The sequence below is a fragment of the Chrysemys picta genome, chromosome 5 (genome assembly GCF_011386835.1).
Source record: "Chrysemys picta bellii isolate R12L10 chromosome 5, ASM1138683v2, whole genome shotgun sequence".
In the NCBI taxonomy this organism is placed as follows: domain Eukaryota; kingdom Metazoa; phylum Chordata; order Testudines; family Emydidae; genus Chrysemys; species Chrysemys picta.
This window is the reverse complement of record NC_088795.1, coordinates 124,313,171-124,340,290: the sequence shown is the minus strand read 5'-3', so window position 1 is coordinate 124,340,290 and position 27,120 is coordinate 124,313,171. Positions and strand designations below refer to the sequence as shown.

Sequence of the window (27,120 nt, the reverse complement as noted above, 5' to 3'; positions counted from 1 at the left end):
CAGCTCTGTAGTGTGTGTTAACATCTGTCACGCTCTACTATGTAGCTGGATGAACTTATGTGGTGGGTGGAGATTTCTTACTACAAAATGTGAAAAGTGCTTTGGAATTCTGGGATGAAAGGTTTTAGATAATTAGGATAGACAGTATAAACTATATATAATTATTTACAGGAAGATGAAGTATTTAGCGCTCAGGATTCCTTGTGTCACTGTTCAAAGAAGAATGGACTTTCCAGAATAATATCAAATATGGTGTTAACAATCATTTCTGGGTTAGATTGGCAGAGTTTGCCTTTATCAGGATGATCAAGTCATATTTATGCAGCAGCTCCCTAAATATAAAGAAAAGTTGATGCAAATAAAATAATTTATTGAAATAAAGGACTGACGGGTCATATTTTATTTTAAAACATTTTACTTTAATAATAGTATAGGGAACAGTATATAGAGATGCTTTGAAAATTAAAGATCTAGTAGGGGAAAAGAAAATGATCAATTGGCAATTAGAGATACAACTTTTCTTATAGCAGTGGTACAGCAAACAGGAGTGGCTATGTCAAAACAGGTATCTGAGACTTTGTAGGTTTTAAAATGATCTTATAGTAAATTCACTTGAATACTGCAGAGGGTTAAAATATTGGACAGCTATGTCTTCACCATAATTTCAATACACAATCAGGTAGGTTTTAGAAATCTAGTGGGAACACCTTCCTTATATGATTTCATAATAGCTTTGCATATAACAACACAATAGCACATAACTGATTAAAAATGATCTTTACCAATTGATAGCAGATGTGTAGAAGGCATTTTTTTTAAATGTTATCAGATTGGCCTTGATATGAGATGGTTCAGTGCAGGCACTTGTAAGAAGAGGCTGTTATTTGCACTGATAGCAAATAGATACTATGTTCTGAAGTAATTAGAGAGGTATTTCCTCATTTATTCAGAGTCTCAGTTGAGGGGAAACCTAGTACCTCTGTTAATAAATTTTCAAAAGAAAATAATTTAATAAATATCGAGAGAAAAACAGAAAGGACAATGAGTTTCTCTTGTTAAATGTGTATCACACAAACCCTGAATCTATTTTGATTAAAAAAATTAGAACAATATAAAATTCACATGGCACACAGTAAATGGATTACAAGCTGGTTAACTGATAGGTCTCCAAAAGTAATTATAAATGGAGAATCATTGAGCAAGTGTGTTTCCCATGGGGTCCCTACAGAAATAAGTTCTTTGCCCTATGCTATTTAATGTTTTATCAATGACCTAGAAGAAAACATAAAATCATTACTGACAAAGTTTGCAGACGATATAAAAATTGGTGCAGTGGTAAATGAAGAGGACAAATCACTGATACAGAGTGATCTGGATTGCTTGGTAAACTGGATGCAAGCAAACAATATGTATTTTAACACATACCCATCTAGGAACAAAGAATGTAGGCCATATTTACAGGCCGGGGTATTCTATCCTGGGAAAAAGATTTGGGGATGGTGGATAACCAGCTAAACACAAGCTTCCAGTGTGATGCTGGATTTCAGCAGAGAGTTATATAAGCTTTACATTTATATTACACAAGAACAATTAGTTCTCTTAAAAGGAGATTAAGAGCAGCAGTTGATTATTCATAGCAGGGGGCAATTGATATCCTACTATGTACAGTTCAATAATTCCTCAGTTCTGAAAAGTAAGAAAGTTCCCCTCTGATGTTCTGGTTTCAGGCAACGTCTTTAATTTATGACTCTACATTTCATGTAGAGATTTCAGCACATTGTCACTGTTAATTTAATAAATCTAAATCAAATGGGCTTCAATTCCAGCAAGACAGGTTGCTCTTAGACATAAAATCAATATGGCTAAGGCCTTGGAGGCTCCACAGCAATAATACAAATATCATATTGAACTGAGTGATTATTCTGGGAGGCACGGATTGGCGTTCACGTCGTACTCCCCGTTAGTAACCGGCAGGGGCCAGGCAAGCTAATGGTCCAACCAGCAGACAAAAGTCAGGGATGAATCCTGGTCATGTGCCACCTGAGGCATGTTGTGCATATGCTAAGAAGAAGTAGTGATTATTCTTACCATATGAATAGTCTTAAATTACTTGTAATCTGGACACTTCTATTGGTTGTTCTGGGAAACGCTATGAAGCTGTATGAGTATTGGTCCTAAGAAGCAATGTGACATTTCACAGCAAAATCTGAAATGTGAAAAGTTCCACTTTTGTTGTAAATTCAAAATTACTTTAGCTTTCAAAAATTTGTTCCTTAAAAAGATACTATTTTGATGTGAAGGTTAGCTTATTTTGAAGCAGAAATTTGTCTCACTGCAAAACCAAGAGATGATACATGTTGCAGTTAAGTTATTCTGTCTGAATTCACACACACACACACACACACACACACACACACACACACACACACACACACACACAAAGTAACATTTCAGAGACGCTGAAATGAGATAAAGCACACTGTAGAAAATTTTGAAAAAATGTTTTCCATAATTACATACATCTTCAGGTTCAAGGAATAATATTAACATTGCTGTATGTCATACTGGGAATTGGAAAGTGATATCAGTCTGTTCTTTAGTTCTAATCAATATTCCACAGAAAAAGACTTGGGGTCAGATTTTCAGCTGGTATAAATCAATGTAGCTCCTTTCACTTCCATGAAGTTACGCCAATTTACATTAGCTGAGGCACTGGCCCTATGTTAACAATCCCTGAAGTTCCATGGTTAAAAACTGAAATATCAGGAAATTCTGAATTTAAGGTTGTATATATTTGGCTCCCTCATGCATATGCATTATGACACAGTCCTAATTACACACCTACATACCATTTGTCAAATTATATATTCTATCATGCATTCTTTTCTCCCACCTTAGAGATCTAAGTTTGTCTCTTATAATAATTTTCTTTTTATACCTAAACTAATTTTTTTGTCATAAGGGCCCATTATATTTTTGACTTCGAATGGGATTTTCAAAAGTGCCTACGTAATATAGGATTACAAGTCCCATTGAAATTCATTTGGTGCTTTCTGGAAATCCCACCCATTGTCTTTTTATATAACGTCTCTTCTATAAGTTATTATTCTCATAGAACGTTTATATTGCATTAGCACCTAATGGCCTCAACCAGGTCAGGGCGCCAATGTGTGAGGCATTGTACAAATATTTAAATGACAATTCCTGACCTATAGAAAGACAATGGGTGAAGAAATAATTTTCTAAAAAATTACAAGATATCAGTGTTGGTTTCTACCAGAGTTTTTATGTCAATAGAGACTTGCTGGGTACCATATTTAGTATTTTGTTCAAAATTTTTCTGAAATTCAAATGAAAATATGAAAAAATTGGCAAAATAAAGATATTGGCTATTTGGAAAAAAATTAGCTGGGAATGTAAAACCAACCATCTGAATTTACTTTCAGAGTTTTCTGTTTCCATTGTGACAACACTATCTTCCAACAATTTCTCACTCGGTCAAATATGCACCCAAAGCTCTCAGAAATATACAGTCACTTTGGGAAAAGATACTGCAGAATGGAATAAATCTAAACTGCAATAAAACAATCCTTAACTTGAAGAATTTAAAAATCCAATTATTGAAAGCATCTGGAGGGGTGTGGGGGGAGGGGAGGGAGAGGAAGAGGTAATAGTGTATAGTACTGTGTTGAGAGCATCAGCCCAGGAGTCTGTTGGGGATGTGAATGTACGGGTTTTGATTTGGATTTTGAACCCTCACTCTCATACTGGAAGGATCTGAGAGCACTAAGGAGACAATGCACTCTTAAAGAGAAGATTGCATTTCATATTAACACATGGAGCTACATGGGCCAGCATAATAAATAGTAATATAATAGTTGACTCCAAAAGAAGCTATCCAGTCATAAGTGTGTGACACAGACAGAAATAGAGACTGAGATGCAAAAATGTAGAATACTTTTTCCCACTTGAAGGAATTATAGGGGCTAGAGAAATTCATTAGCATAAAGTTTTCACATCCTCTTACTCCCAAAAATCAGTTCTCCTAAAAAAAATTAAATAAATAGAAAACAACAACCTGCTGAAATCAGTTGCAAAATTTCCCAGAGCCCTAATGTATCTAGTCATAAGAGTCAGCAACGCAAAAAGCTGATTAATGTATTTAAAAGTGCCCTAAATTTTTAATTACAAAAAGAAGCCATCTCTCCATTTTTCATGCAGTTCTAAGAGTGGGAAGAAATTCTCTCTTTTTTAAACTTAATTAGTGATTTTACATGACGTCTTCCCATTGCCAAGAACTCTGCAAAGGTTGCAATTATTGTAGCAATTTAATTATGTATAATCTTAAAATCCCCAAACAACGTGCTATTTTAAGTTTTTTTGAAAAAAAAAAAAAAAGCAATTTGCACTATAAAAATCTTTTTCTTGAATCTAATAATTTATGTGCTATTAATAGCACAGGAAATGCCAATTGGCACTCAACAATGTTTTTATTTCTTAAAAATGATAAATAGAGTAAAATTCACTGCCAAAAACTGGGAGTGGTTGATGGGGGATGGATCACTCAATAATTGCCCTGTTCTTTTCATTCCCTCTGAAGCATCTGGCCCTGGCCACTGTTGGAAGAGAGGTATCCTGGGCTATACGGACCACCAGTCTGACCCAGTTTAGCCATTCTTATGTTCTAAATTACTAAATTATTAAAGGGTGAACTGAAAAAAATCAAAGGTGAGGCCCTCGTGACTGGAAAAAAATGACTAAGAATTACAATTTGTAATAAAATAAAAAATAAACAAAATTAAGATTTTTTTAGTGTCAAACGGTGAAAAAGAGTACCACTAGGTATAGATGAGTAGATACGTTTACTGTACACAGGAAATACAAATGCTCCAACCATGGGCAGTGAGAAGGAGCTGAATGTGGGGCAGTTCTGCCCTGTATACCCCCGCTTCAAAGCACAAGGAGTGGGGAAATGGGCTGGGACACCCCTACTGGTACTTCTAGGGAAAACTCTCTGGCACCAGGATGCACACACACACCTATGATGTAATGAACAGATGTATGCCCGCGAAGAAGTTAAAGGAGAAGTTCAATGAGAAGTTTTCCAGGGACTGATCTGACTGAGAGGGGATTTTTTTCTGCAGAGCTCACAGGCAATTCCTGGGGTACTGGTCCCCTTGAAGAGATCATGCTGGGAGGGGAACCCAGGGTTGGCACCCAAGTTCCTGTTTTCTATTGCTTTTGTTGTAGCCATGAATAAATGCTCATTGCCTTAGTGCTGGGTTTGTAAAAAAAAAAAACACAACAAAACCTTTGCCCTTGTTTAAGATTCTTGTATATTTGTTTTGACTATTTTATTTAGATTACATAGAAAAGAAAAAAATACAAGTAGGGGTGATTATTCTATTTCTACCATACTGTGCATTTTAAGCCCCGTATCTCTTCAATATGAAATCTAACATTAAAAAATAAAAGAACAAAAATCCTACAAGCTGAAGTTTTACCCTCATGTTATAACTTTGTTAAAATAGTTATAAGCTCATATAACACATCTCAGTATCTCCTTTGGCAACAATTCTATCTCACTCACTCAGGGCACTGAAGACACGGCAGACATGCGAAAAATGTAACCTGCCTGCAAACAAATTGTGGAATTTTCTAGGTGACATACAGTAGATTAGAAAATGCAGTGCCCTTTGGAGGTTTTATTTGTCTCTCCTGGGGCTCCACTACAAGTTTGTGAAAACTGGCATTAAAACCCAGGGGAGTCATGAAACACATCAAGAGATTCCTGCTGGTGAAAAACCAGAAACATCTGTTACAGTCACAAATGTCTTGTGGTCTAAGATCATAAGCAAAAGCTGGCAGAGCTGATGAACTATGATCTCTTTTGTCTGTACCACTCCACAGAGAGTGGTCAGAAGATATGGTAATAAAGTAGTAGAGGTAAACCATTATATAATACAGTGTATTATAGCAGTTCTTCCCAAACAGTGGGCTGAGAAAAGGTTCTAGATGGGTCACAGGGCCCTAAGCAAACATACCCTTCTCCTGGCCCTTGGGGAGGGATGAAGGGATTTAGAAAGCAAGCCCACCTTGCACTCATCCTGCTCGTGGGACTGGCTCCCTGCTCTGGGTGTTACAACCTGGTGCACAGGGTCACAGTGCCACGCAGGTTTTGCCTATCAGGGTTGACTGGAGCCACTGCTGTGGGGTGAGTGGGGGGTGGGCTCACTCTCCAAACCCAACCCTCACCCACACCCCGAGAACTACCCTCTGTACCGGGTCAGGATTACGGTTGCTGTGCTGCGGGGGAGGGTGCATATATACAATGGTGGTTGCCAAACAAGACCAAATGCAGTTGGTGGGTCACCTTAGTAAAAAGTTTGGGAACTACTGTATTTTACTATTATGTATTATATATAACTATTAAACCAACAGCTTATGAATAAGAGTTCCATATCAAATACCCAGCCTCACAGAGCTTAAAACATGCACAGACAATCTATAATCAAACACCTTCCGGCAGGAATGTTAACAATTTAGGATGAAAAACAGAACTGTTGCATATTCTGATTTTCTCTTCACACACAAATCCCTTCCTCCTCCCTCAGCTACACTAGTTGAGATCTTTACTTTCCTGACCCTAGAATCTAAAGCTTTACATGCAGAGTTGTTAACAGCTGCCTTTATAAATTCTGAACAGTCTTTTCAGAAATGAGAGCAGGGAAAGGGGAAAAAAATAATCTACAGTTATCCAGTGACCAAAATGTTCTTTATTCAAAGAATATTGGTAAGTGGGAATACTTCAAAAATGGAAAGCTACAAAGAGTGGTTTTACCAAGCAAAGATAAACACATTAATCAAAGAAATAGAAAGGACAGATACAATAAGACCATTTTACATTTAATTCCCCTCACCAAAAAACTAAAGTCTTGTCTGTATGTGGACACTCAGAAAAATTAATCTATATTAACTAAAGGTGTACATTTAAAGTGGATTAGTTAAACTGCATTAAACCCCCGTATAGATGCTCTCGTTCAGAATTAAAGTGGCCTCAATTCAGTTTAGTTTAATTCACTTTACTATAAACCCAAATTCCTTGGGTAACATTTGTATATATTCTGGAAAATGTACCGGACTGGTATGTCTGTGCCTTGTGCTATGCACTTTGAATTAAACTAACCTGAATTAAGGCCACTTTAATTCTGAATGAGAGAGTCCACTCAGGGGTTTAATGCAGTTTAATTAATTTACTTTTAATTCACGCCTTTTAGTTAATTTTCTTGAGCATCCCCATGTATACAAGCCCTAAAAAATGCAAACGAAGGCGAAGGAAGGATGGGATGCTTAGAATAATTTAGGAGTAATGCGTTTACCTAGAAAAAAATCAAAGATTAAAAAAGCTCAAGAAAGGTTTTGTGCAATTGACATTTCAGACAGACATGTGGGGGATGAACTTACAAGACCAAAAATTCAATAAGCTAAGAGGAAAACGACTTTTTTTATGATTGCTGATAAAAATTCGTGCAACATGCAAACAGAAAAGGTGGGAAGATAGAGAGCAGGAATAGCATAACCCATCAGGAAAACTAGATGTCTCCCTAGAATGCTATTATTTGGCATTTGGAAGTACAGAATTCACTCTAACTGCAATCTTATGATGGAGGCACTCAAACAAATTATTATTTTGATATGGTACTTTTCTTCTGACATTTTTAGAGAAAGACCATCTTTTCCCCCATTCCTGCTTCCCCAAACTTCTCATAAACTCTTGAATTCCTGATCCTACACTAAGATCAAGAAGCATTGAATACATATAAACAGTTGAAAGATAAAGAGGCAAAGAAGAAGAACAAAAGAAGAAAAGCAGAGAATTATCACAGATCTAGAAACACCAGAAACATCTTGACTAAAATTTCAGTATCTCTCCGAATGTACTGTTAAAAAAGGCAACGTCATTTCTATGAAAATACTGAAAAAGCAAAAGAACCTTTATTTCTGTTTTAATAACTTTTTGTTGCCCTAAAATGTATTCCCTCATAATTAAGGCTGCGAGTTTGTCATGGAGGTCATGGAAGTCATGGATTCTCTGACTTTCTGGGACCTCCATGACTTCTGCAGTGGCCGGTGCGGCTGGCCTGGGGGCCGCCTGAGCAGTTCGAGCAACTCCTTGGCCAGCCACACCACCCGCTGCTGGGGTAGTTGTGGGCCACTGCTCCCTCCCCTGCCTTCCAGCAGCAGCAGAAGTTTGGGTGTGAGAGGGGGATCAGGGCCGGGGATTGGGGCGTGGGAGGGTGTGAGGACTCTGGGCGGCACTTACCTTGGGGGAGGGGTCCCTGGAAGGGGCAACATGTCCCTCCCTCCTCAGCTCCTAGTTCCATGCGCTACCTCCGCCCACAGGCATCGCCCCCGCAGCTCCGGCCAAATGGCAGCTGCGGAGCCGGCGCTTGGAGGGGGTCCAGTGCCTGGAACTAGGGGCTGAGCAGGGCCGGCTCTGGCTTTCTGGCCGCCCCAAGCAAAAAAAAACAAAAACAAAAAAACTGTGGCGGCCAGAACAGCAAAGGAAAAACCTGTGGCACGGCCAGGGTGCAGGGGGACTCCCTGCAGATGTGCCCTGGGGGGAGGGGGAGGGAGCGGGGGGAGAGAGAAAAGGTGGGTGGCCAGGGCTTCAGCGGGGCGCTGCCACGAAGCCCCTCCCGCCGTGCCCCCTGCCAGGAGAGCTCTGCGCCACTCCGGTTGGCTGGGAGGGAAGGATGCGGGCTGCCCTGCTGGGCTTGCTGCAGGGCGCTCCGGTCCTCCGCGCCGCCGCCCCCTACAGGGCAGCCAGAGCGGAACAACAACAACAACAGAAAAAAGTGGCCGTGCCGCCCTAGGATTGGGCGGAATGCCGCCTCCTACAAGCTGCTGCCCCAAGCACCAGCTTGCTCGGCTGGTGCCTGGAGCCGGCCTTGGGGCTGAGGGAGGGACATGTTGCCGCTTCCAGGGAGCCAGGCAGGGAGCTTGCCAGCCAGCCCCCCCCCACCCCCCTGCAGCAGTGGTCCCGGGCCGCCCACCGCTGCCTGCACCCTCCAGCACCAGCAGGGGTTCCAGACCGCCCCCCCAAGGACCCATGGCAACCCTCCCAGCCCCCCCCAACCTCCGAGCACCCACGTCACCTCCCATATGAGCACCTGCGGCACTCCCTGGGCCATATCCCCACAAGATTTAGTCAGGGGTATATAATACAAGTCATGGAGAGGTCATGGGCCATGAATTTTTGTTTACTGCCTGTGACCTGTGCATGACATACTAGAAATACCTGTGACTAAAACATAGCCTTACTCATAATCCTTTCTAATTCTCTTAGCAAAATCAATTACAAAGATCCGTCTCCCTCACATACGCTTAGCTGATGAGAACACAGGCCAGCATTCTTAACAAATTTTTGGGCCACAAAATAATAGCAAAACTAAAGAAACTATTCTTAGTTGTGACATTCCTCTGATTTTACTATTAGATCCCAGAGAAGCAGAAAACAGATGGCAGAACCATGCCATCTGGAGAGACAAGACCTAGTAATGTATAGTCATTCACTGTTTTTCAATAATAATCTCTTTCTGCAATGAAGTCCTATTGTATCAGGTGTATAAAACTCTCTGTCTAAAATGTATTTTAAAAGCTAGTTATCTTAAGTACCTCTTTAGGAATGTACCTAAAAAGTACCTCTTTGAACATAATCAAAAATGAGATCAGATGATGATCCCAAATGATGTACAATTCATTGTTGTGTACCTCATGACAATGCTCCACAAACAGTAAGACTCTCACAATGACTTTATTAGCATACAAAATGAGCTTCACAAATAAACGTGCCTGTGTGCTGAAAGAAAGAATTATCTGAAGTGCTGCTGTCACTTTAGTGTTAATTCAATGAAAATTTTTCATCAACCATCACTCAATACAATTAGTCAAATGTGACTGTGAAGTGAGATTATTATTACCTCAGAGCGTATATGCTGGAGAGACTACATGTAGTGACAGAAACACTGTCATAGTCACTGCTGGAGATGGAGCTGAGGGGGGAGCCATCCTGAGAACTGAAAAAAGCATATGGAAACAAAATGAACTGCTGAAAAGAACAAAAATGAGAATAGAGCAATGGATCGCAAATGATCATACAAAAAAAAGAAAAGTACAGCGACAGTAACACTCATTTACTCTCTGGGAGCCCAGGTATATATTTGAACATATTTTAGATTAGTACAAAAAGCGCAGATCAACTGGCAGGACCAATGGGCATGCTCTCTGTGAAAATCATCAATTTAATTTATAATATGCAGTTAAGAAAACTGGGGAAAAAACAAAAGTTATTTTAAAGCATGAGTGCAAATGTGTCTACATGTTGTAAATATTAGCCTACATTTTAGAATGAAGATGCTCCATGACCAGGCATCCCGAAAACCATTGTATGTTTCATACCAATATAACCAAAGAAATAAGCCCAAGGAACTTTTACAATGCCAAGACAAGTTTCAGCTAACAGTTTCCAAGCTGTTGGAAAGAAGGAGGAGAATGGGAAGGGAAAGTCAATGTGATAAATGAAGAGTTGCTTCTCGCTTCCTGTCCTGTTGCTATATGATTTAACAAATCCATTATTCGCTCAGTCAGCACAGGACTGCATGGCCCTCAAAACTGCCATGTAGCTCAAAATTTTATCTAAAACCTGATTGATGTTCCTATGCAAAGGAATGGCCACATGACAAACCATGGCTACTTTATAAATCTACTGGCTAATGAGCAAAACACGAACTATTTAAAATAACGGAATACACCCGACAATGAAACAGCTTGCAAATATTATATGATCTTTAAAGGGACACTGTATTTGAATTGTAGCCAATTTCAAAATTAGAATTAAAAATAATTTCAGGTAGTACTCATTTGCAAATTAATAAGGTGCAGCAGAACAGTGTCTATATCTCAGTGACAAATTGTCCCTCTGCTATTGGTAGTTCCACGTACTGAAGGAAATTAATTTACAGTAGATAAAGAAAAATGTACTCCTGAGCAAATGTATCACAGTAGTATTGGTTCTAGGCATTACAAAAAAATTCTTTAAAGCTCTTTGAACTAAAGGGTTCTGACAATGAAAATCTTTCAACATCCAAAGTAGAGAGAGATATGTCTGTCTCAGAAATATATTTAGTTTGAAGAAATGTAATTGGTTAATTTGAATTAATTGTTTTTTTTCCCTCTACCTGACAATAAATGAAATTCTCATGCATTTTGACTGGCATGTATGTATGGGTAATGCATTCAAGCCAGTTGTAATCCAGATTCTCTACTCCTGTCATATTTAAACCACAGCTAGTTTTGCAGACAAATGTCCAGAAGAACACTTAAGGGGAATTTTTCAAAGCAGTATATAAAAGGTACATGATCTAATCCCATTAAGAAACAATAAGATTTGTTTGCATACCTCCCACACATCGCTTTCAAAATGTACCCCTTCATGTTCCTTATTTCTGATTACCAATTTAAAAATAAATCCCTGAGTATATTATATTTTAGTTGAAAGAAGGACGGGCACACTGGGAAAATAATTTATCGGACTTCAACAAAAATCCATTTAACTTTCATTTTTTTTAAGTAATTTCCCTTGCCAATTCCGCTCACTCTGAAGAGACATTTGCATTTAAACAAAGATTTGCTCTCACAGCTCATCTTCACCTTCCTAATCCTGAAATGTGGTTATACTGCTAATATATGGCATCATAACCAGTTCTATGACAGCAAAATGATGTAAAAAAAATACAAGAGTCCACAGTATGATCACGCAGGAGAAACTGACTTGTCAAGATGAACGCTACTGCTCAAACTCAAATATCTTCAGTAGCAGTAACACTATTATAGAATACAGAAAACTATTAGCAGTTGCTTCTTTTATAATTTTTCTGTTTCCATTTTGCCTCTCCAGCTGGTAATACTTTCTTTAAGAAGGGACCAAGTCCTGCTTTCCTTATTTACTTTTCTGTTAAATCCTGCATGAAGAAACCCAGTGATTATTTCTCAGTTCCCTGCAATACAGAAATATTTTATCTATCTTTGCTTAATTTAGTATTTCACACATTGTAAACATCAGGAGTCAGACCTCAAAAATCTTAAAACTGACTAAAGAGCCAGGAGATTTTTAAAAAAACAATGCATTCTAGATTATTTATTAGGGCTGTCAACTAATCGCAGTTAACACACGATTAACTCAAAAATTAATCGTGATTAATCGCACTGTTAAACAATAGAATACCAATTGGAATTTATTAAATATTTTTGGATGTTTTTCTATATTTTCAAATATATTAATTTCTATTACAACACAGAATACAAAGTGTACAGTGCTCACGTAATATTACTATTTTGATTACAAATATTTCCACTGTAAAAATGATTAAAGAAATAGAATTTTCCAGTTCACCTTATACAAGTACTGTAGTACTTTATCGTGAAAGTGTAACTTACAAATGTAGATTTTTTTTTGTCACATAACTGCACTCTAAAACAAAACAATGTAAAACTTTAGAGCCTACAAACCCCTCAATCCTACTTCTTGTTCAGCCAATTGCTAAGACAAACAAGTTTGTTTACATTTACGGGAGATAATGCTGCCTGCTTCTTATTCACAATGTCACCAGAAAGTGAGAACAGGCATTTGCATGGCACTTTTGTAGCCGGCATTGCAAAGTATTTACCTGCCAGATATGCTAAACCTTAGTATGCCCCTTCCTACTTTCACCACCATTCCAGAGGACATGCTTCCACGCTGATGATGCTCATTAAAAAAAAATGCGTTAATTAAATTTGTGACTGAACCCCTTGGGGGAGAATTGTATGTCTCCTGATCTGTTTTACCCTCATTCTGCCATATATTTCATGTTATAGCAGTCTCAAATGATGACCCAGCACGTTTGTTTTAAGAATACTTTCACAGCACATTTGACAAAACGCAAAGAAGGTACCAATGAGAGATTTCTAAAGATAGCTACAACACTTGACCCAAGGTTTTAAGAATCTGAAGTGCCTTCCTAAATCTTAGGGGGACGAGGTGTGGAGCATGCTTTCAGAAGTCTTAAAAGAGCAACACTCCAATGCGGAAACTTCAGAACCTGAACCACCAAAAAAGAAAATTAACCTTCTGCTCGTGGCTTCTGCTCAAATGATGAAAATGAACATGCGTCGATCCGCGCTGATTTGGATGGTTATCAAGCAGAACCTGTTATCAGCATGGATGCATGTCTTCTGGAATGATGGTTGAAACATGAAGGAACATATGAATATTTAGCGCATCTGGCATGGAAATATCTTGCGACGCTGGCTACAACAGTGCCGTGCAAACACCTGTTCTCACTTTCAAGTGACATTGTAAACAAGAAGCAAGCAGAATTATCTCCTGCAAATTGTAACCAAACTTGTTTGTCTGAGAGATTGGCTGAAGTAGGAGTGAGTGGACTTGAAGCCTCTAAAGTTTTACATTATTTTATTTTTGAATGCAGTTTTTTTTGTAAATGGTTCTACATTTGTAAGTTCAACTTTCACAATAAAGAGCTTGCACTACAGTACTTTTATTAGGTGAACTGAAAAATATTTTTTGTTTTTAACAGTGCAAATATTTGTAATAAAAAATAAATATAAAGTGAGCACTTTACACTTTGTATCCTGTGTTGTAATTGAAATTAATATATTTGAAAATGTAGAAAGCATCCAAAAATATTTAAGGAAATGGTATTATATTATTGTTTAACAGCGTGATTAATTGCACAATTAAGATTAATTTTTTAAATCATGCAAATAATCACAATTAATTTTTTTAATAATTTGACAGCCCTATTATTCATATTTGCCTTCTGGGTTTTGAGCCCTTAGGATTCATGTTTTCCAACTTTTCTCCACTACTAAAGGGGCTAGAAACTATCTTTTTAAAAAAAAGCAAGTTGAAAGTCTTGTGTAATCACAGGACTCAATGAGCTAAAACTTTATGAAAAAACAACAAATATCATGAGACTCATGATAAAAATTGCTAGAGTTGGCACACTGAATCAGTTATTAGTGTTATGTTCTTTTGTTTAGTGTGTGTTACGAGTTGGAAAACAAGACTATAAAGAGTGAACATAAATTGTTTGCAAGTTATGTATCTGGAAATGAGTGGTAAACAAGCCTGGTGATTAACCTCAAAGTATTACTGGGAAATCATTAAAAACACAAAACAACTAAAAAACGGTAGCTCACAATCAAGACACATTTTGCATGAAGCAATTGCTAGCTTTTAGTGATCTTCTGCTGGCCACTTAAATGTCCCTCACTTCTGGTATGTGGAGTCAAAGTAAACAAGCTGACCCATCACCTGAGATTATTCAGTAATATTAGCAGATATGAAAGTAGTAGCCCTTGTAGCATGAAAAGCACCAGAATGACCACACTATGCTATGATTATTTCTCAGATCCTCCTCCCACTCCCACCCTCACAGATTTCTATGTGCTGAAGACAATATTACTTCACCAGTTTTCTTTTATTGGGTGAAAAAATGGGACACCTTTTGGCCCATATTTGAAATCCAAGTTCAAATGTGTCGTGAGTTACATCTTGACCAAAGTCCAGTGCAGAGTGGTGTATTTTTACTTAAAAGTTGCACTTATCCTCTCTGTGGGGATGGGAGAAAGAAGAGACAAGTGTTTCAGAATAGAGAGGACAGTCTCTTAGATTGTCTGAACAATGTATATATTAGTATGGTGCAATAAATGTAGGTATTTTACAAGTATAATTTCCCCCTCCTATTTACAATGCTTTCCTTGCATAAAATCATGGCATTTTGTACCCATGTAACTTAGACTCTAAGGTGATTCTGTGTTCTGGCCAGTAGCAGACCTAGCACACAAAGTATCCAGAGATAGAAATGATTCTATCTTTTTAGCAAAGGCAGAAATAATCCATAAATGTGGCTGTAGTACGGACCATTACTGAGTCCAGGGGCATATGCAGGCATAAAGCCTATAGACTTAATAAAACATTCTAAGACTCCGGCTACTGGGGATTTGCAGGACTGACTGTCCATGGCTTTAAGACAGTGGTTGTCAACCTTTTTTCATTTGCAGTCCCCTAACAAATTTCAAATGAGGTGCAGACACCTTTGAAAATCTTATAGCTGGTCTACACTACCGCTGAAGTCAATATGACTTACGTCGCTTAGGGATATGACACTGCCCTGAGCGACATAAGTTACATTGACTTAAAACAGTGTCCACATCACACTATGCTGGTGGGAGATGCTCTCCACCGACATAGCTTCTGCCTCTCGTGGAGGTGGAGTAATTATGCTGACGGGAGAGCGCTCTCCCATTGGCATAGTGTGTCTTCACCTGGTGCGCCGATGTAGCTTGGTAGTGTACACTTACCCTCAGACATTAGTCTGCTGAGCCCCATGGGTCTGTGGACCACAGGTTGAAAATCACTGGTTTAAGAGGAATCAGAAAAAAAGGGTCTGAATTCCGCTCCACACTCCCGTTGCTTGTCAAAGGTTTTTCTGTCAGGTGCCAATGGCCAATGACTGCCAAAATTTGGCCCCTGGGGTCTCTTCCATCATTTAAATCTATGCCTGCTAGTAATTCTAATTAATGCATATGCTTCTGCAGTGTGCTTTAGAATTTAAGCTACTTAAATTCAACAATAGACTTCAGAGGTTAGACAGAGTTAGTCTTGCTTTTATTCTTCCGTATCTATACAAATAAAAAATTTCTGAGACTTTTGGGTACTGTAGCTGTCTCAGACTTAACAATTATCTGCTATATGGCTAAACAGGTGCAAACTCTTGGCTGACTAATCTGTCAATGTGTAATGTACATTTATGTCAGACCATCTTCATACCAGAGAAATTCCTCAGACTCCATTTTGTGTCCCTGAATAAACAAAAGTCACTCCACCATTAGAAGCTACAGGTCACATGATAAGGTCGGCAAGTCAGAGCTCTGGGGTAAACAACGGCAGTGAGTATTTGGAACGTGCGTCCCAGAATAAATTAAATTAAATTAAATTAAATTAATATCCTACCCCCTAGAACTGGAAGGGATCTTGAAAGGTCATCGAGTCCAGCTCCCTGCCTTCACTAGCAGGACCAAGTACTGATTTTGCCCCAGATCCCTAGGTGGCCCCCTCAAGGATTGAACTCTCAACCCTGGGTTTAGCAGGCCAATGCTCAAACCACTGAGCTATCCCTCCCCCCAATAAGGTAATGTTGGCATGCGTTCAAGCTGATAATGTTTGGCAGGGAGCATGAGCAGAAACGACTGATAAGACAGTGAGCGTGTGCAGTAAAGATCTGATAGCTGAGAGAACAGTATAAAAGGCAGATGGTTAAAATGGTTGAGAGAGGAGTGAACAAGGAGTTGGGAAAGCAAGGAAAGAAGTTAAGCAGGTGAGAGATGGAGAGTGGACGAACTGGCAAGAGAGCTGATCGAGAGAGGCAGCTACAGCAGCAGCAACAGAAAGCCGACAGGACAGAGAAAGCCTGCAAATTTTTAATCATAGTATAGTATTAGAGTGTGTGTGTGCATGTGTGTGCGAATTGTAATTTACCTCTGTAAAACGTAAAGTACAATTTAAGAACCCATGTCAGCGATCCACTGAAGACCAGATATCTGTAACAGAGCTCAACCATTTAGAATAATTTGAACTGTATGCAATTGCGTTTTGAATATTCTTTAACTTGCAATAAGAGACTTGTATTTTAGTTAGGTTTTTAGATTAGAGATTATTAGTTACATTAACAAAAGGATACTTTTTTTTGGAAAGAATACTGTCTGTGTCTATCATTTATTAGAAGGCTGTATCCATGTTCTCCAAGTGTTTCCTTAGTTATCCTGGAGACCCATAACTTAGGAAGAGAGATCAAGGGGGGTGATAGGTATGTGATTCTAGGGCTGGGCACCCAAAGTTTTGGGGTGATAGTCTAGATACAAAAACACATCATCCCACATGATTATTGGAATGCATTTATTTTTTTATCTGATTTACACATGAACACTTCAAACAACTTCATTTTCTATAATTATACAACAGATGAAGAATCAACATCTGAAAAGCTCTCTACACATGGTCCTCCAAAAAGAAGACTTGTGGTCTCAGTCCTACATACAATACAGTTCACATTTCACATAATAACCAATAGACTGGTAAGGTATTTCTTTGCATGCAGTCATATGAACATAAAATCACTCCAAAAGTACAAAAACCACACAGAGCACCGAGCAGTAAATAAATAAATAAATGTTGGGAAGTCATACAAGCCATAAAGCATTCAACAACAGATTAAACAAATTTTTTCACATTAACAAAAATACATAAAATACTTAAATTTTTAACAGTATCCTCTTACATATCCCCGCCCTGTCTCTTTAACCGTGTTTTCCCATCCCTCATCTTTTCTTTCTTTGTTGAAGGGACTGGTATTTCCTCCTTTATCTTTTCCATTCCCTCGGATGGTGAAAGAAATGGATTAACCCTGAGGAAAACAACAAATGAAAACAGCATTACACTTACCTGTTAAATGCATTTCTCCATCTGCACTTCCATATGGAATTGTTTCACGAATGGCCTGATCATAAAATTCTAAAGGCAGGCAAAACAGCTCTTCACCTCATTTACATACCTTTTGACACCTGTAATGACTTCTCTGCTGGACTTGAAGTTGTACGTTGACATGTTCATCTTAACTTTCCTTCCACCTCTGCTGAAATTCTCATCCATGCTGTCATCCTCTCACATCTTAATTATAGCAACTCCCTCTCCTAGGACTTCCCCAAATCCTAGCTTTTCAAGACTCCTGTATCTGAAGAGAAAGTTGCAGCCTCATGGTTTTCTCATAAATATCAAGAAGCACTGCCTGATCACTGCCAGCCACAAACATCTCCATTTGTTTCTCATTCAGAAGCTGAGAATTACCATCCAGCCAGACTAGCTGATCACAGTGGTTCTTTCTGGTTATACAACCTGTGAATCTTTGAATCATCTATGAATCTTTGGCACAGAGCCTCAGCTGGTACAAATTGGCATAGATCCATTGATATAAATGGAGTGATACCAATTTATACCAGCTGAGGATTTGATCCCTGCCCTTTTTAAAAAAATGATCTCCATGGATTTGTTTCAGCCTACTTTGTATCATCTTTTACTACTCTCCTCCCCATTTCCTCTCCTCATCTTACACCCTCCTCCTCAGAAACTAGTCAGTACAGGAATATCTTTCCCTTTCCAGCTCCTGCCATCTGGAACAGCCCTTCTGTGTCTTCCTGCCTTACTAGCGCTCCATCTCAGTTCAAACCTGATCCACTAATCTCTTGCTTATGCCTATCTCCCTTCTTTATATACTAATTTTTGTTACTCTTTTTATGACTATAAACATTAGACAATGCCTTCCCTCCACTGTTTTCCATACTTAAAATCAGATATTGTCTGTTATCTCATTTTTTATTTCTGTAAAGTGTTAAAGTGTTTGAGGATATGCATTGTATGAAAGATTCCATTAAAGTTAAAGAGAGTGTAATATATCAAAGGCAGGCTTAACTATTAGAAAAAAATAACGTATACACATTTTTAAAAGTGTCTCGCTTCTCTGTACCAATATAAAGTGAAAATGCCTACCAGAAATCGTAGTATTTCTTTTTGATTGATTATTTAGATTGTAAGCTCTTCACAACAAGAAACTCTGTGTTTGTACAGGGCCCAGTGCAATGGAACTGCAATAATTATGGGTGCCTTTACAAACAATTTCCTGATGTTACAATAACTAACTGATAGAGAAAACATCTTTATTCACTTTTTTGGACACTTCGTTTGCTCGCTGCAATTTCTGTTATATTAACTCTGTAACCTTATGTTTGATAAAACCTACTTAATGTGCATGAAATCAAGATTCCCCTTTATACAGTTCTCTTCTGTTCTCATTAGCGCACCCTTAGAGACCTACTCAGGAGTTCCAGGGATACCGTGGGATCCTGAGGTCAATTGACCTGCATTTCCTGCCTCATGTTTCCTGTAGTCAACCAGTGCTCGCTAGCTGCATGTGTTCATTAGCACAGTTCTATGCAGATGATGCATGCATGGACAGGCATATTTCACAATAGGTGTTCGTGTAATCAGTATTGGAAACACAAAACATTAATCCTTCCCATCACCCACCCATGCCTTATATGAATTGTGCTTTTTTTTAAACTGCATTTTTTTCTTGGTAATGAAAAGACATGCCACACCAATTTGGGCCTTGCTAGGTTTGTGGGACTCCTTGCTAAACCCAAAATAGTGGGTGAAAGGTGGATAAAACTTCATCTCAACCTATGAACACGTTAGATAAAATTGTTTATGAAATTATGGATCAGAGCCAAAATGGCCAGTGCATTTAAAATGAAAGAACCAATGAGGGTTTTCAAAGTTTCTAATAAGGTTACAGAATTGTTTTAGCAACCCAAAGTTAAGATGGAAGGAAATATGTCTATATGGGACCAGTAGATATTTGTTTTGATGGAACACAAATTTTTTCACATTAACAAAAATACATAAAATACTTAAATTTTTAACAGTATCCTCTTACATATCCCCGCCCTGTCTCTTTAACCGTGTTTTCCCATCCCTCATCTTTTCTTTCTTTGTTTAAGGGACTGGTATTTCCTCCTTTATCTTTTCCATTCCCTCGGATGGTGAAAGAAATGGATTAACCCTGAGGAAAACCTCTTCTTGGGCATTCCATTTCTGGGGAGCACTTGAGAACTAGCTTATGCATGGGGATAATAAAAATGCAAGGCAGTGAGCCTATACATACAGGGAACATTAGCTATTATAACTCTCATGTCGGTTGCCACCTTGGACCTGAGATTAAATCTCATCCAGTGGTTAGGACACTAACCTAGGACTTGTGAAACCAGAGTTCAGTTCCCTGCTCTAGCAGACTTCCTGTGTGACCACCCAGGACAATACTTTGTGCTTCAGTTCTCCATCTGCAAAATGGGGATAAAAGTACTTCCCTACATGACAGGGGAGGCACAAGGATGAACACATGAAAAGACTGTGAAGCACTCAGATACTATGGTGATGGGGCCCATATAGGTATCTTAGATTGATAGATTTACCATCACACCATCAGGATTCTGTTTTCCACATCCTGAAAATTGTTCTGACCAGACTAAACAAGGAGAAGGAGCCCAATGATACCACATCTTCCATAGCTGCGTCCTCAACAATTCCTGGGATGTACATCTAAAATTTATTTTATTACGCTGAAGTGTGTTAATTTTCTATCCTATCCTGTTCCTCCTACCTCTTTTATTAGAATGTTTTTCTTTAAAAAAAAAGAAAAAAGAATCCAATTTAGTCAGCCAGGACATATCTGTCTTTTGGCAACATGTCTGTGACCCAAAAGGCAATCTTAAAAAAACAAAAACCCGAATACTTGATTCTGGCTAATAAGGATTGCTTACTATGTGCTGTGTCTGTGATTTTCCAGCAAGTGAACAGTAATTATCAGTGAGACAAAGTAATAAATAAATAATAGATACATCCCAAAGTAATATTAAATAGATACAGCCCAAAGGTCGGACAATGGTGATGTCACCCTAATTAGTGCTTTCCTATGGTGTGATACAAGTAGACATGTCAACCAGTATTGGTTCAGATGCAGTTTTGAACCTGTGAACAATTTTTGAGGGTCTGGCTATTTTCTGCAACAAAACAAATGTGTGTTTGATGCTTGTTTTCATTAGTTTTAACAATTTTTGGCCAGTTTCCACTCCATTCCCTGGGATGTGCATCCAGTATCTTAGGTTTCATTTAATAATTTCTTATTTCATAAAACATTATTAATTTCATTCATAGATTATCTATGTAATGTCAGCTAATTTTACATTCTAAGTGTACATCACCAACAAGCTAACTCTTTTAAATCTCTTGTGTCAACTATATTAAACTTAATCAGATGAATGGCTTTTAAAGCTTAGGTTTTTTTTAACCAGATTTTTTTATTATAGTGAAAATTGAGATTTAGTAGAGGTTGCTTTTACTGATAAATGGCTTGCTGGTACAATACACTGACATTTTCATTTCATCCCAAGGCTGGATGATAACTGAAGTAACATTCTTAGTTACTGTGCACAATCATGATGTTCAACGTGTGAAGTCAAACATTGTAATATCTAATTTGAACCTAGTGCTGTGAAACATCTTGCAGAAAGATTCAGGGCCAAATTCAGTCTCGGTTGTACTTACTTATGCAAAGGGCAGGTCTACACTACGGGGCTACATCGACCTAAGTTACGCAACTCCTGCTCCGTGAATAATGTAGTTAGAGTCGACGTACCCTAGGTCGACTTATTGCGGTGTCTACACTGAGCTGGGTCTCCTGTCAACTTATCTTATGCCTCTCATTCTGGTGGAGTACCAGAGTCAACGGGAGAGCAATCGGTGGTCGATTTAGTGGGTCTTCATGAGGTCCACTAAATTGACCCCGATGGATCGATCACTGTGCGTCGATCCCCTGGTAAGTGGAGACAAGCCCAAAGTCTGAACTTGACCTACATATAGATGCAGGATTCTATAATACAAACAAATGATTGTAAGAGGAACAGAGAAATTTCAATGGGGTGTTCAACAGAAGGTTAGGGAATCACTAAAGAAAAGCTCATTCATGTGGACAGTTGCTGTTATTTTCCCAATCAACCACTCTTTCCCTAATAACTATATTGACAAGAGACAGTTTCCCTACTCTTAGATGGCAGGTTAAGGATTAGAATAATTACAAACTGATTACAGAGACAAGTTTTCATTTAAATACACAGTTTATCAACACCCAGCTGCATTTCACTCATGGGAAAGGCATCTTGCTATCATATGAACACAAGGCACAATTTCCTTAAATCCAACAGCCAGCAGAAGTTACATTTTAAAACCGAATTTATCAGAATCCTTGATTTCTATTCATGTATACAGGTACAAATGACTATAGCATATTCACATTTTTGTCAAGAGCCAACAATTAAATACAAGACTAAGGCTGTTTTACTGAAAACCTCCATTTACTTCACAATTTACATATGACTAAATGTTGTAACGTATTACATGTAAGAATAGAAATACCAAAATAGAAACCTAGTTTTGTAGGTGAAACAGCCGTTCATCTTTTTATGAAGAGTTCTGAACAATATATTGGGGAATGGAGCTTTAAAAATTCATAACTGCACAGTTGTAAGGCTAAGAAATTACAGCAACAAGAAGTGGAACAACTTGAGTGCCAGGCTGGGGAAGGTTAAATTAAGAATCTTAATGTAGGGTTGCAGTCAGTAATTAGGGACAGCACAGAAATATGCTTTGCACAGGCAATTTGCCCAGATGCATCATCCTTTCTACTTGGGAAAAATCACTCTGTTCATTAAACTTCTGCTAACCAAATTTGAACAGCATGAGCATCCAACTATAACAGCTAATGAAAGATACACTATTACAGCTCATAGAAAGTGAGAGGAAATAATAGCAATGTTTTTCTCACTACTAAGCACAGCTCAGTTCTTATATATACTATGAAAAACAGCTATACATGAGAAGTCTTATTAGTGCACACACTCTAAATACTTGCAATAAATTAATAAAATTAAGGGATTCTGGTGAAAATTCTGTATTTTAAGTTAGACAGAATCAACCTGGAAGAAAAAGTAGAGAGAAAATACTTAAGAATTCTAATTTAGATGTTACAAACTCAATAAAAAGATAACATTATGGCACAGTGAAACCAGGCATATGAAACCTAAAATGCAAAAAAGCTAGCAATGCATAACAAAATGGAACAAATTACCAAAGCCTTATTTGACATGTGGAAGAATAATCCAGTTTTTCAATGATTCTTCCAACTCCAAAACTAAAGAATGTCTTCCACCATGTATACCTCTTCATAAAGGGGAGAGTATTGTGATAGTCAGATTCAGCATTTTACTTATTCTAACTTATTCACAGTTTGAAAAACATGAAATACAGATCTAAACACTCCTTCTTCAGTAACTCTCATGCCTTTCTTTCCCTAAAACATTTCTTTGTTGCATAATTCTATTATAGTCTTTTCACTTATTGTTGATCTGCTATTCTGTATTCTGTAGCTATTCTGCTATTTCTTCCTTCAGGGGTTTCTACTTTGTGTGACACAAAAGCTTGTACTTCATATTTGCTGTCTTTGCATCAAATCACAGGTTCACCAGATCTTTACAAGCACTAAAGTTATATCTGCATAATACTAATGCTGCTGCCTGTCAATCATTTAATGTTGTGCATGTTTCATTTCTTCAACATACTTACAGGGAAATAGGGAAAAAGAGAGAAATATATGTCAGACTGGAAGTTGACTATCTGCTGTTACCTACAAAAAACAAAGTAAAGACATGTCAAAAAGACAAATCTGATTATGTACAACAGAAGAATTTTTAATGGTATATCAAATGTGATTGAATGATGACTTACCAATCAACTCTGCTGGATCAAGAAGTTCAGAGCAGCTGGCTTAGCTGGGTATTTGCAAAATAAATGTGTGGGGTAAGGTCCTATGTTACCTGGACACGCTAAATACAATAATCCTGGTTGGATCAGAGAAAGCATATATATAAATGATGTTATATTCTTTACTATTACCATAGACCTCACTAAATGAAGATGCTCATGCTACCATTCATTTATGTGCACATCTGATAGCTGTTTGTTTGAGCCAGAGCATAGAAACTTCTCTTTTCTTTTAGTCGATTTTCAATGACTGAAAAGTAAATATACTTATCAATCTGATGAATTAACATTTATTCTGGTTCTCCCAGGCTTATTACACTGCTTACTGTTCTAGCTAAAGAATTTATCATTCTGAAAATAATCCAGTGTCAAACATTTCGCTCACTGTTAAGGTAACATTCACAAGCACATCGGAGGAAGCAGTTATAGAGAGGTCCAACATGACATTCCTCTTTTAAAAGAGCCATTAAATATCAGTGATTAGTTACCCGGGGAACAAAGAGTAAGAGGAGACTGATGCTGCTCCTTCTTGTACCTCAACTGGCACGACAAATGACGCACATAGCCAAGAACCAAACCCAATGGTAGATATTTATATATCTGTGAGTATTTATGTATGCAGTGGTGTAGCTGTGTTGGTCCCAGGATATTAGAGATACAAGGTGGGTGAGGTAATATCTTATTGAACCAACTATTGGACTATTTATGTGGTAATCTAAATGAATGAGAATCTCATATGTTTGGGTATTCCTAAACTATGTCTACTCCTAACAAAAGTGGGTGCATATGTAAAGATGGAATAGTTGTTTGCTATCAACAATAATGGTATGCAATGAGTAAGTACACTCTCTTATGGTCTTATAATCAAAAGGTTGAGATAGCTAAATTTAATCAATTAATGTTAGTAAGCTAGTCCTGGATAGCATTTGCTTTGTGTACTCTCTGGTTTGTCATGGACCTTTGACAGTTGTTGCTCTTCTTCATATGCCTGCACAAAGTGTAGACCTGTGTAAAGTATCATACTTTTTCTCATTCCTTCTCTATTAGCATCTGACTTCAATCAATGCTCCTTGCAGATACAGTATTTTTTTTTTTTTTTTTTTTTTTTTGCAGAAATGTCCAGATGCCACTTAATATCTTTTATGCACATCTCACCCAAAAAGTAGTCAAATTCTTCATTTGTGGCTTTGTAACAGGTATTTCAGAAGTGTGCAGCAGTACTGTCTAGACACTAGAATTAAAGGTGATATCAAATATTTTTAAACAAGATTATATTCCCAAGGATTGTATTCCTTCATTTGACTATCCAAAAGGATAAAATTCGTCAGTTTGTAAAAAGGATTCAGGCCATGAGTCATTTCCTACCATGAAATTCACGGAATATTTCTGTTGCATGGTTCTAAAAGTGGTCATAAAATCCAAGAAAATATTTACAAGCCTAAAAATCATACATATTTCAAAATAATAAAATGGATAATGTTAAACTCTATCTGGAAAGGATATTACAAGCAAGGAATGTGATTTGTTTGTAAGAGGGATTATTAGCATGTATGTACAGCAGTACACACTGCTAGTTCGAAGTAGCTGAAATGCACAGGTAAATGTTTTAAAATGTAGAAAAGTCATTTACAAGTGTCAGAAAGCAACAAAATATGGACATATGTAGTGATTACATTTCCCAAGTCTGCCTCTGATAGTAGAGGCCATAGAAACAGTGCTAGTAATTAGAACAATAAGACTATTTACCAGTTAATTATGTTTATGTGTATCAGAGATACCTGACTGGAACTCTTGGGTTAGTTGCTCACATTGCATGAATAGCAGGTGGCAGCACCTATTATATTATATCAAAATATTTTGGCACAGAGGATCCTAAGTTCCATTTTTTCTGTTTTCACTATTAGTATTATTACATTTAATATTGGTATTTCTATTGGTATCATTCTTATTTAATACTTTCATTTCCATCACTTTTATACTGTGAGGTAGTGCCTAGAGGTCCCAGTCAGGGATCGGAACACCACTGTGTTACCCTAGGCCAGGGGTCGGCAACCTTTCAGAAGTGGCGTGCCGAGTCTTCATTTATTCTCTCTAATTTAAGGTTTCGCGTGCCAGTAATACATTTTAACGTTTTTAGATGTCTCTTTCTATACGTCTATAATATATAACTAAACTATTGTTGTATGTGAAGTAAATAAGGTTTTTAAAATGTTTAAGAAGCTTCATTTAAAATTAAATTAAAATGCAGAGCCCCTGGACCGGTGGCCAGGTCCCAGGCAGTGTGAGCGCCATTGAAAAATCAGCTTGCGTGCCGCCTTTGGCACACATGCCATAGGTTGCCTCACCCTGCCCTAGGCACTGTACACAACAAAAAGACAGTCCCTGTCCCAAGAGTTTACAGTCGGTGTAAATCTTCATTAGATGAAGCTTCCAGAGCACTCAGAAATAGAAAGGGACATTAAAACAGGAGAACCATTAGAAAATAGTAATATTATAGTTACGTTAGAATAAAGGGGCATCTGAAGCCCAGAACTCAGAATTTAAAAAAAGACAGGATGGGTGGAGGACATTTTACTCCCCTAAAATGATATGGGGTTAACTTCTAGTGTCTGTTGAACTTATGTTTGCACTTCTCCTCACTATGCATTCACCAATGTTCTGCATGACTGCAGTGCTTTAACATGGGACAGTACTACTGCCAACAGCTTCATGAAAACACAGGTGCTAATCCTATACAGTATAGGAGGGCACATTAGTAAAGTTGCATATAGCTAATACAGTTATTCATGTCCTTCAGGTTTGGAAGATTCAGATTCCTTTTTTTTAGAGCTTCTGAAAGCGTCTACTACAGTGCAAGTTAGAATAAAATGTCATGCTAGGAAAAATTCCCAATAAGTAGTAGCTCATTGTGCACTTTGAACCCCATTCTGCACCACTGAGCTGTGTTTTGATTTACTCTGGCAAATATCTCTTTCCAGACACAATAGCATAGAAATGTATTCCTGCAACCTGTTCTGAGTGAGTCACAGCAAGAATTTTAGAAATCAGCAGCAAGACGGACTCAGAATTCTTGGTACAATTGAAAGTAGCACTTCTGCCTTCCACTCACATTATGTGAACAACTAACCCAACAGTTCCAGACTGGTGTCTGCAAGCCTGCACAAGTGTTGAGAGTCTGCAAGGTCCCTCCCTATAATAAAAAATGTACAGGAAATTCTCATTTCCTTGTACAAGTTTTATACATAAAATTGTCATTGATGGAATAAGCTGTGTTCTTTATTGGTCTGAGAACTGGACTGGGATCTGGAAGATGCCGAGTTCCAATCTTAGTGATATGTATTCACTAAGTAGCCTTAACTAAATCATTTAACTGCTCCACTTTGGTTTCCCACTACCATTTGCAAAATGACTATAACAACATTTGCTTACCTTGGGGATTAATTAGCTAGTGTTCTTAAATGCTCTGAAGATGAAAAAAAGCTATAGATGTCAAATGCCGTAATGATTAAAAAGTAATTGGTTAGAACTTTTCAAAAGAAACTCTTTTTCTGTTGAAGAAAGGGTCTCCC

The 27,120-nt window shown here is 37.9% G+C and overlaps 1 protein-coding gene across 9 annotated transcripts in view; it reads right to left on the bottom strand.

Moving 5' to 3' along the window:
• Positions 1 to 27,120, bottom strand: part of ZFYVE28 (zinc finger FYVE-type containing 28) — a 284,921-nt gene that overhangs the window by 26,773 nt on the left and 231,028 nt on the right. For 2 of the 9 annotated variants that reach the window (XM_065597116.1, XM_008169685.4), the window contains exon 9: positions 9,984 to 10,079. The exons of 1 other annotated variant lie outside the window; for it this stretch is intronic. In XM_065597116.1, the coding sequence (XP_065453188.1) occupies positions 9,984 to 10,079 (96 nt within the window). Of the gene's footprint in view, positions 1 to 9,983; positions 10,080 to 17,006; positions 17,529 to 17,675; positions 22,708 to 23,353; positions 23,629 to 27,120 lie in introns of those variants that run through there. 6 more of the 9 variants (XR_010601591.1, XR_010601592.1, XR_010601595.1 and 3 more) reach the window with 6 other exon arrangements.